The 13830-nt window shown below is 54.4% G+C and overlaps 1 protein-coding gene across 2 annotated transcripts in view; it reads left to right on the top strand.

Annotated features, from left to right (window-relative positions):
• The window catches only part of LOC135885585 (lanosterol synthase-like), a 31982-nt gene extending 18428 nt beyond the window's left edge, over window positions 1-13554 (top strand). For both annotated transcript variants that reach the window (XM_065413397.1, XM_065413398.1), the window contains exons 15-22: window positions 470-619; window positions 7449-7545; window positions 7832-7937; window positions 9891-9956; window positions 10477-10557; window positions 11062-11232; window positions 11865-11943; window positions 13342-13554. In XM_065413397.1, the coding sequence (XP_065269469.1) occupies window positions 470-619; window positions 7449-7545; window positions 7832-7937; window positions 9891-9956; window positions 10477-10557; window positions 11062-11232; window positions 11865-11943; window positions 13342-13554 (963 nt within the window). The remainder of the gene's footprint in view (window positions 1-469; window positions 620-7448; window positions 7546-7831; window positions 7938-9890; window positions 9957-10476; window positions 10558-11061; window positions 11233-11864; window positions 11944-13341) is intronic.
• The last annotated feature ends 276 nt before the right edge of the window (window positions 13555-13830 follow it).

Here is a 13830-nt window from a genome sequence, read left to right as displayed (position 1 = left end):
GCGAGCTCCTGCCCCCAGGCTCTGCCACGGCACTGCCATCCTGGGCTGCAGCCCCCGCTGTGCCAGCTCTGGGCCCCACCTGCCCCAGGGCCTCTCGTTGCGCCCAGCTGCTCGGTGAATGTGTCTGGACACCTGCCCACGGAACGGGCTGGATTTCACCCACCACTGGCACTTTGCTTGGGGCCCAGACTTGGGTTTGGTCCCAGCCTCCAGCGTGAAAGCTATTGCAGTAGCTCCTGGTGCCACCTCGCTGTTGAGGAGGGACTCCCCTGTCTCCCCAGCCTCCTGCGGGACTCGAAGTGGGGGATGGTTGCCAGCGTTCTCTCCCCATTTCGTGTGCACAAGCGGAGCTGTAATGCTGGGGTGGGTGAGGGGGCTCCACCTTCCCTTGGGCAGGGCAGAGCCTGGCGGGGGAGTTTCCCTCGCCCTCCGTGCTCCTGGGGCTGAGTGCTGGTGCCTGACTCCGCAGGGCGGATTCCCCTTCAGCACCCGTGACTGCGGCTGGATCGTGGCTGACTGCACTGCGGAGGGGCTGAAATCGGTGATGCTGCTGCAGGAGAAGTGTCCCTTCATAGCAGAGCACGTCCCCACGGGGCGCCTCTTTGACGCTGTGAATGTGGTAAGAGGCGGCGGAGACCCGGTTGGGGGAGAACCCCAGAGTCAGCGCCACGTATCTCGGAACAGCTTAAAACAAAATGGCTTCTGGGTGGGGGATGTTCTCCCTCCGTGGGCCTTGGCCGTCCTGTGACTGGGCATACGGCCTGCTGGGCGTGAGCCTGGGATCACGTCTGGATGTGAGCTGGGCCCGGCTGGCATGAACCCCAGGAGGAGCCCAGGCAGGGCTGTTAGTGCAGTGCCTCTCACTGCCAATGGGTGTCGCTCATGAGTCCCGAGTTGGGAGCAGCGCGTGCAGCCTGACAGGACAGGACAGATTGGCCTGTGTGCGGGAGAGAGCTCAGAGCTTTTCTGTCCCTGCGAGGGCGCGTGGAGGGACAGCGCAGCGCCTTTCCCCGGCGGGCAGTCTGCTCACAGCACAGACACCCCGTGCAGGGAGCTCGTTCGCCCAAGTCTTGGGGAGCAGAAGCGAATATCCCGAGCTGGATCCAGGGCCTTGGAGACCAGGCAGCTGTTCCGTGGGGAGGATAAAAGTGCCTCTGGCTCTGGCCAGCTCCTAGCAAAAGGGAAGGGGGAAAAGAGGGAAGAAATGAGGCCTCATTCAGCACAAAATTGAGATGTTGAGAATAAAATCAGGGAGCCAAAGGACATGAGAAAGAAAAAATCTTGAATTGCCTATGCACCAGTGCTCAGGGCCAGGGTAACAGACAAGAGGAATTGCTTATCTATGAGCAATGTGATCTAGCTGGCATTACTGAAACCTGCTGGGACAAGTCCCACGATTGGAATGTTAAAATCAATGGCTATGGCCATTTAGCAAAGATCCAGTGGGCAAAAGGGGAGGGGAAGTGGCATCTACATCAAAAATGGCATCACCTGTTCTGAGTCACTGATAACTCGGAAGACAATGATCTCGAATACTAGTAGATCAATGTTCTAACAGACCGAGCACAAGTCGGTATTTGCTACAAACCCCAAATCACATGAGGGGCCAGAATGACCGGCCCCTTACGCACCTATCTACAGTGTGTAGGGAAAAAAGCTGTGTGATCATGGGGGACTTCGGTCAGAGTGACACACGTTGGAGGGCTCATGCAGCCAGTACCAAAACCTCTTTGGGATTTTGAAATCTCATTGATGACAGTTTCCTAACTCAAAAAGTGCTGCCATCGAGACAAGAGAATTCTGTATTGGACCTCGTCTTGACAGATAAAGAAGAACTGATCACACAACTAAAAATTAATGGAAGCTTAGGTACAAGTAATCATAATTTGATCACATGAGTAATGTGCAAGCAGAATAAAGTCCAGACCAGAGGCATATATACTTGGTACTTTAAAAGGACCAATCTCACAAAGCAAAAAACTATACCCTGTCATAGGTTTCACCCCCACTCTGAACTTTAGGGTACAGATGTGGGGGCCTGCATGAGAACCCCTAAGCTTAATTACCAGCTTAGATCAGTATGCTGCCACCACCAAATCGTTTAAACAACTGTTTATGAGTCATTTGGGAACTCTGTCTTCCCCCCAAAATATCTCCCTCCCAAGTACTATAACCCTTCCCTGGGTAGCCTTGAGAGACTTCCCCACCAATTTCCTGGATCTTAAAACAAGGAAAAATCAATCAGATTCTTAAAAAGAAGACTTTTAATTAAAGAAAAGGGGTGAAAGGAATACCTCTGTGAGATTAGCATGCAAGCTACTCTCACAGACAACAGATTCAAAACACTGAGGATGTTCCTCTGGGCAAAAACCTTAGTTACACAAAAGAAAACCCAATTTGATTATTCCTCTATGCAAAAAGAAAAAGTCACAAAAGGAAATAAACATAAGCTAATTCATTCCTTCTCTAATACTCTCTACCCTGGTTGATTCCTGGATCTTTTCACTCTGGCACAGAAGTTAATGAATAGAACAAAGGAAAAAATTCCCTCCTTCCTCTTGAAAAATCTTGTCCCCACATTGGTTCCTCTGGTCAGGTGTCCGCTAGGCTAGGTGAACTTCTTAACCCTTTACAGATAAAAGAGGCATTAACCCTTAACTGTCTGTTTATGACAGACCCAAATCAGCTGGGAGGAAGAATTTAATCAGAGAAAATGTGGATGATAACTGGGAATTGTTTAAGAACAATTGGATGCCCCAAAAGCTACAATCCCACAATCAAGGAAGAAAGCGGTAGTGGATAGAAAGACCTGGATTAGAGGAGAAGTGAGGGCACCTATAAAAATAAGAAAACAATATATAACAAATGGCAGAAAAGGGAAGTTGAAATCGGAAGCTAAGAATTGTAGATGATGGATGCGGGAAACAAAGGGGCACAAGAAGAAATCTATGGCCTGAGAGTTAAGAACAATAAGGAGTTTTTTAAGATATTAAGAACAAAGGAATCCTGACAGTGGTATTGGTCCATTACTAGATGAAAATGATAGAATTATTAGTAATAATGCAAAACAAAGCAGAAGTGTTCAATAAATATTTTTTATCTGTATTTGGGGAAAAGCCAGATGTTGTAGTCATATCATATGATGATGCTCTTTACATTCCACTAGTATCTCTGGAGGGTGTTAAACAGCAGCAACTAAAGTTAGACATTTTAAAATCAGCAGGTCCAGATAACTTGAATCCAAGAGTTTTAAAAGAGCTGGCTGAGAAGCTCACTGGACTGTAAATGTTGATTTTTCAATAAGCCTTGGAACATTGAGGACGTTGCAAAAGACCGAAAGAAAACTAATGTTGTGCCAGTATTTGAAAAGGGTAAATAAAATGTTCAAGGTAATTATAGGTCGGTCAGTCTGACATCAATCCCTGGCAAGATAATGGAGCAGCTAAGGAACTCCATTAATAAAAAATTAAAGGAGGGTAATATAATAAATGCCAGTTGCCATTGAGAATAAAATTAGAATAATAACAATTATTTATGGAAAATAGATCCTGTCCAGTTTGGTTGATAAAGGTAATAGTGTTCATAGAATCATAGAATCATAGAATTGTGTTGATATAAGACTTAGACTTTTGTAAGATGTTTAACGTGGTACCTCACAAAATTTGGTGAAAACACTAGAGCAATACAAAATTAACCTGGCAAACATTAAATGGATTAAAAGCTGGCTAACGGATGGGTTTCCAAATGTAATGTAAACAGGGGATCGGCACCAAGCGGTGTGTTTCTAGAGGTGTGCGACTGGGATCAGTTTCCTAGCCCTTGCTGTTTAATATTTTTATTAGGGCTGTCCGTTAACTGCGATTAATCCACGCGATTAACTAAAAAAAATTAATCGTGATTTAAAAAATTAATTGCAGATTTAATCGTAATGTTGAACAATAGAATACCAATTGAAATTTATGAAATATTTTTGGATGTTTTTCTACATTTTCAAATATATCGATTTCAATTACAACACAGAATACAAAGTGTACAGTGCTCACTTTATATTTATTTTTTATTATAAATATTTGCACTGTAAAAATGATAAAAAGAAATAGTATTTTTCAATTCATCTCATACAAGTACTGTAATGCAATCTCTTTATCATGAAAGTGCAATTTACACGTTTAGATTTTTTTTGTTACATAACTGCACTCAAAACCAAAACAATGTAAAACTTTAGAGCCTACAAGTCCACTCAGTCCTACTTCTTGTTCAGCCAATCGCTAAGAGAAACAAGTTTATTTACATTTATGGGAGATTATGCTGCCTGCTTCTTATTTTACAATGTCACCTGAATGTGAAGTATCAGAGGGGTAGCCGTGTTAGTCTGAATCTGTAAAAAGCAACAGAGGGTCCTGTGGCACCTTTAAGACTAACAGAAGTATTGGGAGCATAAGATTTCGTGGGTAAGAACCTCACTTCTTCAGATGCAAGTAATGGAAATTTCCAGAGGCAGGTATAAATCAGTATGGACTTGTGTCCATTTATCCTCTTGTGTAGTGACTGTCCAGTTTGGCCAATGTACAAGAGGATAAATGGACACAAGTCAGATATCAGGAATGGCAATATACAAAAACCTGTAGGAGAACACTTCAACCTCCCTGGCCACACAATAGCAGATGTAAAGGTAGCCATCTTACAGCAAAAAAACTTCAGGACCAGACTCCAAAGAGAAACTGCTGAGCTCCAGTTCATTTGCAAATTTGACACCATCAGATCAGGATTAAACAAAGACTGTGAATGGCTATCCAACTACAGAAGCAGTTTCTCCTCCCTTGGTGTTCACACCTCAACTGCTAGCAGAGCACCTCACCCTCCCTGGTTGAACTAACCTCGTTATCTCCATACTGATTTATACCTGCCTCTGGAAATTTCCATTACTTGCATCTGAAGAAGTGAGGTTCTTACCCATGAAAGCTTATGCTCCCAATACTTCTGTTAGTCTTAAAGGTGCCACAGGACCCTCTGTTGCTTTTTACCTAAATGTGAGAACAGGGATTCGCATGGCACTTTTCTAGCCGGCATTGCAAGGTAATTATGTGTCAGATATGCTTCATGCTTCGGCCACCATTCCAGAGGACATTCTTCCGTGCTGATGATGCTCATTAAAAAAAGAACGCGTTAATTACGTTTGTGACTGAACAATTTGGGGGAGAATTGTATGTCTCCTGCTCTGTGTTTTACCCGCATTCTGCCCTATATTTCATATTATGGCAGTCTTGGATGACGACCCAGCACATGTTCATTTTAAGAACACTTTCACTGCAGATTTCACAAAACGCAAAGAAGGTACCAGTGTGAGATTTCTAAAGATAGCTACAGCACTTGACCCAAGGTTTAAGAATCTGAAGTGCCTTCCAAAATCTTAGAGGGACGAGGTGTGGCGCATGCTTTCAGAAGTCTTAAAAGAGCAACACTCTTATGTGGAAACTACAGAACCCAAACCACCAAAAAAGAAATCAAGCTTCTGCTGGTGGCATCTGACTCAGATTATGAAAATGAACATGCGTCGGTCCGCTCTGCTTTGGATCATTATTGAACAGAACCCGTCATCAGCATGGAACCTCTGGAATGGTGGTTGAAGCATGAAGGGACATGAATCTTTAGTGCATCTGGCATGTAAATATCTTGCGACGCCCGCTACAACAGTGCCATGCAAACGCTTGTTCTCACTTTCAGGTGACATGGTGAACAAGAAGCGGGCAGCATTATCTCCTGCAAATTGTAACCAAACTTGTTTGTCTGAGCGATTGGCTGAACAAGAAATAGGACTGAATGGACTTGTAGGCTCTAAAGTTTTACATTTTTATTTTTGAATCAAGTTTTTTTGTACATAATTCTACATTTGTAAGTTCAACATTCATGATAAAGAGATTGCACTATTAGATGAATTGAAAAAATGCTATTTCTTTTGTTTTTTACAGTGCAAATATTTGTAATAAAAATAAATATAAAGTGAGCACTATACACTTTGTATTCTGTGTTGTAATTGAAATCAATATATTTGAAAATGCAGAAGACATCAAAAATATTTAAATAAATGGTATTCTATTACTGTTTAACAGCGTGATTAATCGCACAATTAAACACGATTAACTTTTTTAATCGCACGATTAATCGTGATTACGTTTTTTAATTGCTTGACAGCCCTAATTTTTATAAGTGACCTGGCAGAGGACATAAAATCATCACTGATAAAATTTACAGATGACACATAGATTGGGGGTGGTGAATAATGAAGGGGACAGGTCACTGATTCAGAGCGATATGGATCACTTGGTAAGCTGGGTGAAAGCAAACACTATGCATTTTAATATGGTTAAATGTATACATCTGGGAACAAAGACTACAGGCCATACTTACAGGATGGGGGACTCTATCCTGGGAAGCAGGGACTCTGAAAAAGATTTGGGGGTCTTGCTGAAGAATCAGTTGAACAGGAGTTCCCAGTGCCAAAAGGGCTAATGGGATCCTGGGATCCATAAGCAGGTGAATCTCAAGTAGGAGCAGAGAGGTTATTTTACCTCTGCATTTGGCGCTGGTGTGACCGCTGCTGGAATCCCGTGCCCAGTTCTGGTGCCCACACGTCAAGAAGGATGTTGATAAACTGGGGAGGGGTCAGAGAAGAGCCACAAGAATGATTAAGATTAGAAGACCTGCCCTATAGTGATAGACTCAAGGAGGTCAAGCTGTGTAGCTTAATATAGAATCATAGAATATCAGGGTTGGAAGGGACCTCAGGAGGTATCTAGTCCAACCCCCTGCTCAAAGCAGGACCAATCCCCAACTACATCATCCCAGCCAGGGCTTTGTCAAGCCACCTCCCTTGGTAACCCACCACCTCCCTGGGTAACCCATTCCAGTGCTTCACCACCCTCCTACTGAGACAGTTTTTCCTAATATCCAACCTAAACCTTCCCCACTGCAACTTGAGACCATTACTCCTTGTTCTGTCAACGTGAAGGTTAAGGGGTGACTGGATTCCAGTCTATAAGTACCTACATGGGGAAACAAATATTTAATAATGGGATGTTTGGTCTAGCACAAAAAGGTCTAACACGATTCAATGGCTGGAAGCTGAAGCCAGACAAATTGAGACTGGAAAGAGAGAGGGTATTTAACATTTGGAACAACTCCTCAAGGGCCGTGGTGGATTCGCCATCACTGGCCATTTTTAAATCAAGATTGGCTGTTTTTTAGAAGATCTGCGGTCGTTGGAAAAGAGTTACTTTGGGGCAGGTCTCTGGCCTGTGCTGTGCAGGTCAGGCCAGCCCTTCTGGCCTCGGGATCGAGGGTTCTGGAGGGGGATGGTGGGGGCGGGGGAGGGGTGAAGGGTGATTTGTAGCAGGGGGTGAACGAGGCTGGTTTGGATCGTCAATCTCTTCCCTTCCATGTCCGGGCAGTTGCTGAGCATGAGGAATCCTGACGGAGGCTTCGCGACGTATGAAACCAAGCGGGGGGGCCGGCTGCTGGAGCTCCTGAACCCCTCGGAGGTGTTCGGTAAGGGCAGGCGCGCTGGGCCTCTCCCCAGCTATTGTCACTCGAACTGCGAGGGGAGGCAGGGCCAGGTCTGCTGGGCGTGGTGCCCAAGGCAGGCTCGGGGGTTTCGGCGCAGTCACACGGCCAGTGCCCATCCCCAGAGACAGCACCTCTGCACAGCTCCTGGGATGGGAGTGCACCGGGGAGGCAGGGCCCCTGTCAGTGTCTGGCATTGTCCTCAAGCTGCCTGCTGGCCATGAGTTCCCATGTGATGGGGATGCTCACTGCTGCTTCTCCTGTCTGGCAGGTGACATCATGATAGACTACTGCTACGTGGAGTGCACGTCGGCCGTCGTGCAGGCGCTGAAGCACTTCCACGAGGCCTTCCCCGAGCACCGGGCCCGGGAGGTCAGGTAACGGAGGGGGAGCGCCGAACCATCAGTCCAGAGCTTGCACCCTGGGGAGGTCAGTAAGTGGGGCCTGCTGGGATGAACCTGGCGCAGGCCCCGCCTGTACGCTCTGACCCGCAGGGCAGACCCTGCCGCCCACACAGCTCCGGGAACGAACCCAGTAACCGAACACGGCAGCTGCTGTCCCAGTGCAGTGGGGGGCACCCTCCTTTCCTAGCTACCGTTTCAGAACAGCCCGCCTGAGTACATCCGCTTCCTGTGTGAGGCCAAAGGGCCACCCGGACTCAAGGAGGGCACTGGGGGCACAGACCAGGGTGTGTTTCATCTGCAGACCAGCTGGGAAGGCACCGGTAAATGTCCCGGGGTGGAGATCCTGTCTCCATCTGAGCCCCCAGGGGCCATGGTCAGGCAGCTGCACAGGGGCTGTGGAGTAGGGTTACCATATTTTAAAAAAACAAAAAGAGGACACTCCACGGGGCCCCGGCCCCGCCTCAACTCCGCCCCTTCCCCAAAGTCCCCGCCCCAACCCCGCCCCCTCCCCTGAATGCTCCGCCCCCCTGCTCTTCCCCCTCCCCTGCTTCCCGCGAATCAAATGTTCTCGGGAAGCCTGAAACAGGCAGGCAGCAGGTAAGCTGGGGCTGGGAGGTGCGGCCCAGTCCGGCCCCCCCGGCCGAGCGGCTCTGGCCCCGGTGTCTCCGGCCTGGCTCGGCTTGGGCCGTGGGGCGCCGGCCCCGGTTCTGGCCGAGCGGCTCCGGCCCGCCCCGGCCCTGGCGACTCCAGCTCGGCTCGGGCCCTGGGGCACTGGCCCTGGCCGAGCGGCGCCGGCCGGCGGCCGAGTACCCGCAACCCCGGTCCCAGCGGCTCCGGCCCGGCTCAGCTCGGGCCCCGTTCCGGCCGAGCGGCTCCGGCCCGGCTCTGGCCCTGGGTGAGCGGCGCCGGCCGAGCACCCCAGCCCCGATCCCAGCGGCTCCTGCCCGGCTCGGCTCAGGCCCCGGTTCCGGCCGAGCGGCTCCGGCCCGGCCCCGGCCGAGCGGCACCGGCCCGGCCCGGCCCTAGCCGAGCGGCGCTGACCAGCGGCCGAGCACCGCCGGCCCCAGCGGCTCCAGCTCCGGCCCCAACGGCTCCAGCCTGGTTCCAAGCCCCACGATCCCTCCCTATTTTCCCGGACATGCCTGGCTTTTTGGAATTTCCTCCCGGACGGGGATTTGGGGACCAAAAAGCCGGACATGTCCGGGAAAATCCGGACGTATGGTAACCCTACTGTGGAGGCTCAGTCCACTTGCAGCTTACGGCCCTCGAGTGACTCTTTTAATAGGGGCTGGGCCCCCACTTCTCAGAGGGGATTCAAGCTCCCAAGGAGCCCCTGGGTCGGGCTCAGGGCCGGCTCTAACTTTTTTGCTGCCCCAAGCAGCAAAAAAAAGCGCCGCCCCCCGCCGAGCGCCACGCCGCGCCCCCCCCCAGCGCCGCGCCCCGCGCCGCACCCCCGCTGAGTGCTGCGCCGCCGGAGCCCGCCCCCTGCCCGCCGAGCGCCGCCGGAACACCCTCCCCCCCGAGCGCCGCGCCCCACGCTGCCCCCCCCGCCGAGCGCCGCCGGAACCCAGCCCCGAGCCCCACGCCGCCCCCCCGCCGAGCGCCGCGCCGCCAGAGCCCGCCCCCGCCCCCCGCCGAGCGCCGCCGGAACCCCCCCCCCCCAGCGCCGCGCCCTGCGCCGCCCCCCCCGCCGAGCGCCGCTGGAACCCCCCCCGAGCGCCGCGCCCGTGCCCCCCCCCGCCGAGCGCTGCGCCGCCGGAGCGCCCTCCCCCCCCCCCGCGGAATGCCGCGCCGCGCTCCCCCCGCCGCCCCTTAACAGGTGCCGCCCCAAGCATGTGCTTGGTTGCCTGGTGCCTGGAGCCGGCCCTGGTCGGGCTGGCAGGAGGATGGACGCTGCACACTAAGGCACCCTCTTCTCCTGTCTAGAGAGACGCTGCGCAAGGGCCTGGAGTACTGCCGCAGGGTGCAGAGAGCTGACGGCTCGTGGGAAGGGTGAGTGGCCGCGTGCACCGCTGGTGCAGCAAACTCCACCCTGCTCAGGGCAGGAGGTGGCTGGGGTGAGGAGAGAGGCGCTGGTACCTGCCCTCTTGGGCAACCCTCTCTCCCCTTTACCTCCAGGTGTGCCAGTGTCCGGGGGAGGTGGGTGGGGGGCTGGCTCAGGTAGCCCACAGCAGTCCGGCCTGTTACAGTCGTGTCTAGGGCCCCCTGCAGACCAGTGCCTGTGGCGCTGGGTGCTCCCAGTGAGTGACTAACCCCCTTAGCTTGCGGACTAGAGACGAGCCAGACGCAGCGACGTGGGATGGGATGCGACTCCTGGCCCGTGTGTGTGCGACAGCTCCAGTAAAGGCTCAGCGTAGCCTGAGGCGATGGGACCCTTCCCAGGGTCTGCGGTGGGGAGGGACTGTACTGAGAGGCGGGGACTTCCCAGGCCTGTCTGTGGCACGGGGGGCCAGTGGTGTCAGACCCGCAGAGCGTTCTGCGCTGCCTGACGCTGCCGCTCTCCTCCCATCAGGAGCTGGGGTGTGTGCTTTACCTACGGCACCTGGTTCGGACTGGAGGCCTTGGCCTGTCTGCAGCACACCTACCAGAACGGGTGAGTGTGGGAATCCGGCGTGTGGCTCCCTGGCTGCCACGACCTTCAGGGCATGGCCTGGAGTGACTGGCGCCATCCCTCGAGCATGGGAGGTGCTGCATCATTCCGCTGGGGGAGGAGCTTGTTCAAACCCAGAGCAGCCTTCCCCGCCAGGCATTGGGTTGGGCTCCTCTGTCCTTCTGTCCCCTGCTCACTGAGAATCACAGCCCCCTGGGGCCCTGTCCCCAGCCCGTGGCCCCCTGGCTCCAGCTTGCTGGCCGCTCGCAGCTGGAGGCTCTGGTGTTCAGAGCCAGGTTGTGCACTCACCAGAGGAAGCTCGTCTGCCCTAGGCTGCTGCTCCCATCCCCGGGGGCCAAGTCTCATCTCGGAGACCCCGGCTCCTGCTAGAGCCTCCCTGCCCCAGCTTCACACTGTCTCCTGCCCCCACCTGCTCCACCAGCCCCTTCCCCAAAGCCCCATGAGGCTGCCCTGGCTTAGTCCCTTTGCTCTGCCTCGTCCCTTCAGAGCCGCATGCAGGGAGGTGGCCCAGGCCTGCCAGTTCCTGGTCTCCAAGCAGATGGAGGATGGTGGCTGGGGAGAGGACTTTGAGTCCTGCAAGCAGCGCAGATACGTGCAGAGTCCCACCTCCCAGATCCACAACACCTGCTGGGCCCTGCTGGGGCTCATGGCCGTCAGGTAGGAGCACCGACCCCGCTTCTCACCGCAGAAAATCGTCCTCTTCACCCGCATTCACAGAGCACAGCCCTGCCAAGGACCTCGGCACCGGGGCGCTGGCGTGGAAGCCTTCATTCGCGCGATGCCTGCCCCCTGCTGTGCTCTGCGTGTCCTCACCTGGGCTAGCCCAGAGCACACGCCCCAGCAATTGGGAGGCGCCTGTGCCGAGAGGGGTTAGCCAGTGACCGGGCTCCAATCCCCGGGCTGGCGCTTGGTGCCCGTTGTCACGCCACCAGCTCTCCCACAGCGAGTGTCCAGGCTCTGTAAGGCAGCAGCACGGCCCAGAGCTGCCACCCCAGCCTTGGCATGGCCATGCTGGATGCTGCAGGATGTGGCTGCTGTCGCAGGCCTGGCTTTAACGCCTGGTGCTTCCTCACCTGCTTGGCTGTCTGGGGCCTTCCGTGCAGAGGTGGGGGGGTGGCCATAGTGTGAGTGCTGGGGGCTAGGGGGGAGAGGAGAAGAGCTTTCCTGTCCCCGCTGCGGTGCCGGGGAGGGAGAGAGGAGAGCTCCGGCTGCGGCTGCACATGGCGGGGGTGGGGGGCTAGCATGCTATTCGGAGTCAGCACCACTGACCTCTGCCCTTCGCTTTGCAGATACCCGGACGTTGGGGTGCTGGAAAAGGGGATCAAGGTTTTGATTGACAAGCAGCTGCCCAATGGGGACTGGCCTCAGGTATGCAGCTCCTCGCTGCTCTCTCTAATGTATCCAGCCCCTGTCACTGCAGGCATTTCAGCCAGCCCCTCTCCCTCTTGTTGAACCAGCCAGAGCTGTTCAGGGCCTGTCGGTCCATCCCTAGCTGCAGTAATGGGCCTTAGATCTCACAGAGAGGTGTGTGTGTGTGTGTGGGGGGGGGATACACTCTGGGTGAGGCCGGCTTCTGATCAGTGCAGGCTGAGGCGATGAGGTGAGGGGGCTTTCGCTGTCATGGTTACTTGGGGATCCAGGCGCCATGCAGGGCCCAAAGCAGCCCAAGGCTGCAGAGCAGTGAAATGCTCTGGGAGCAGACGCCCTCGGCAGTGGGATGAGGCAGGGTCTCTGGCTGACCTCCCTCCTCTCCCCACCACGCTGCCCCCGGGCTCCGCTTTGCCAGCTGCCTGTCATCTCCCCGCTGTTCACGCTGGCAAACTAAAGAGCGCCCAAAGCCACCCCTGTGTGGCCTGCCTTCCCCTGCCAGTGCTCACCCTCTGCGCCATTGAGGGGTTTGCTGCTTTGTGCACACGGAAGTAGCCTGTCAAATCCCTGGACACGGATTTGTTTTGCATCCCAGCGGCTCACCCTCCCATGGGGTGCCCTGGGTGCAAGGACTGTGAGCAGGACGAGGCTTCTTCTATATATCTCTGGGGTATTCCCCCTTGGCTCGGGCCACGTGGCTTTGTGTGACCCCACCTGACCCTTCCCAGGGCCCTGTGCCCACGGGTAGCGGAGCCCTGGATCCAGCTGGAACCAGCAACAGGGCAGGGCTCATCGCTGACCCCTGTTGTTCAGCAGCTGGAGGTGTACGGGGAGATGCAGGCACGGCGTGTTAAGCGGGTGGGAGTGGATGGGCCGGTGGCTGCAGGGAAGCCCTGGGTGGTGGGGAGGTCTGATTGCCTGATTCTGGGGCCGGCTGCCTGCTGGCCTCGGCCCCAGCACACATGAGAGCAGCCCAAGGACTGTTTTAATACATGGGGCTGGTCACAATCCCATCCAGCATCGCGCTCCATCCGTGCCACAACCACGCCAGGTGCTGGAGGCTGCATATGCCTCTTAACGCTGGCTCTGTGCCAGGCAGGGCAATCCCCACCTGGGCACTGCTGGCCAATGTCTGGCCCCAGGGGCCACCGGAGCAGGGTGGGGAGCCTGGCCCTGCGTGTGTGCGGTGTCGTGCCTCAGCGGGAGTGAGCAGGGAGTGTATCCGTGTGCCGGGGCGTGTGGGAAACACGGGTGCATCAGTCATAACGTGTGTGCTTGGCAGAGTACCTGCAACAGGCCTGTGAGAGGGCAAAGGGCTTGTGGGACCTCCCGCAGGAGCACCCCTTGCTCGCGAGCGCCCTGCCAATCCTGCCTCTTTCTGTCTCTCTCCCCTCGCAGGAGAACATCTCTGGGCTGTTCAACAAGACCGGTGCAATCAGCTACACCTCCTACCGCAACGTCTTCCCCATCTGGGCCCTGGGGCGCTTTGCACACCTGCACCCTGGCAGCGCCCTTGCTGGCAAGCTGCAGCCCAGGTCCTTGCACAGCGAAGAGGAGATCCTGGCTGGAGGGAAGCGGGATGGGGTTCTGTCAGGGTCCCCCTCTGCCTGAGCCTGAGCCCTGCCGATGCCCCATGGCAGGCCTGCAGCCTCAGTGACACCCTAGCTGGATTTGCTTGGCTACAAGGCTGTTTACGGGAGACGGGCAGGCCCTGGCGCTGTGTCGTGGTCCATGAGGACTCTGCACATTGATTCTAGTTCCGTGCCTATGTGTGGGCTTAGAGGGGGCAGCGAGTGTGTGGGCACTGGTTGGCTTATAGTCAAACATGCTGTACATCTGGGGCTTGGCTTGAATGGACCCCTCTTCCCGGATTCATTGTGTAAAAGG

This window comes from Emys orbicularis, chromosome 11 (genome assembly GCF_028017835.1).
Source record: "Emys orbicularis isolate rEmyOrb1 chromosome 11, rEmyOrb1.hap1, whole genome shotgun sequence".
Lineage (NCBI taxonomy): Eukaryota > Metazoa > Chordata > Testudines > Emydidae > Emys > Emys orbicularis.
This window is presented reverse-complemented; position numbering and strand designations above follow the sequence as displayed.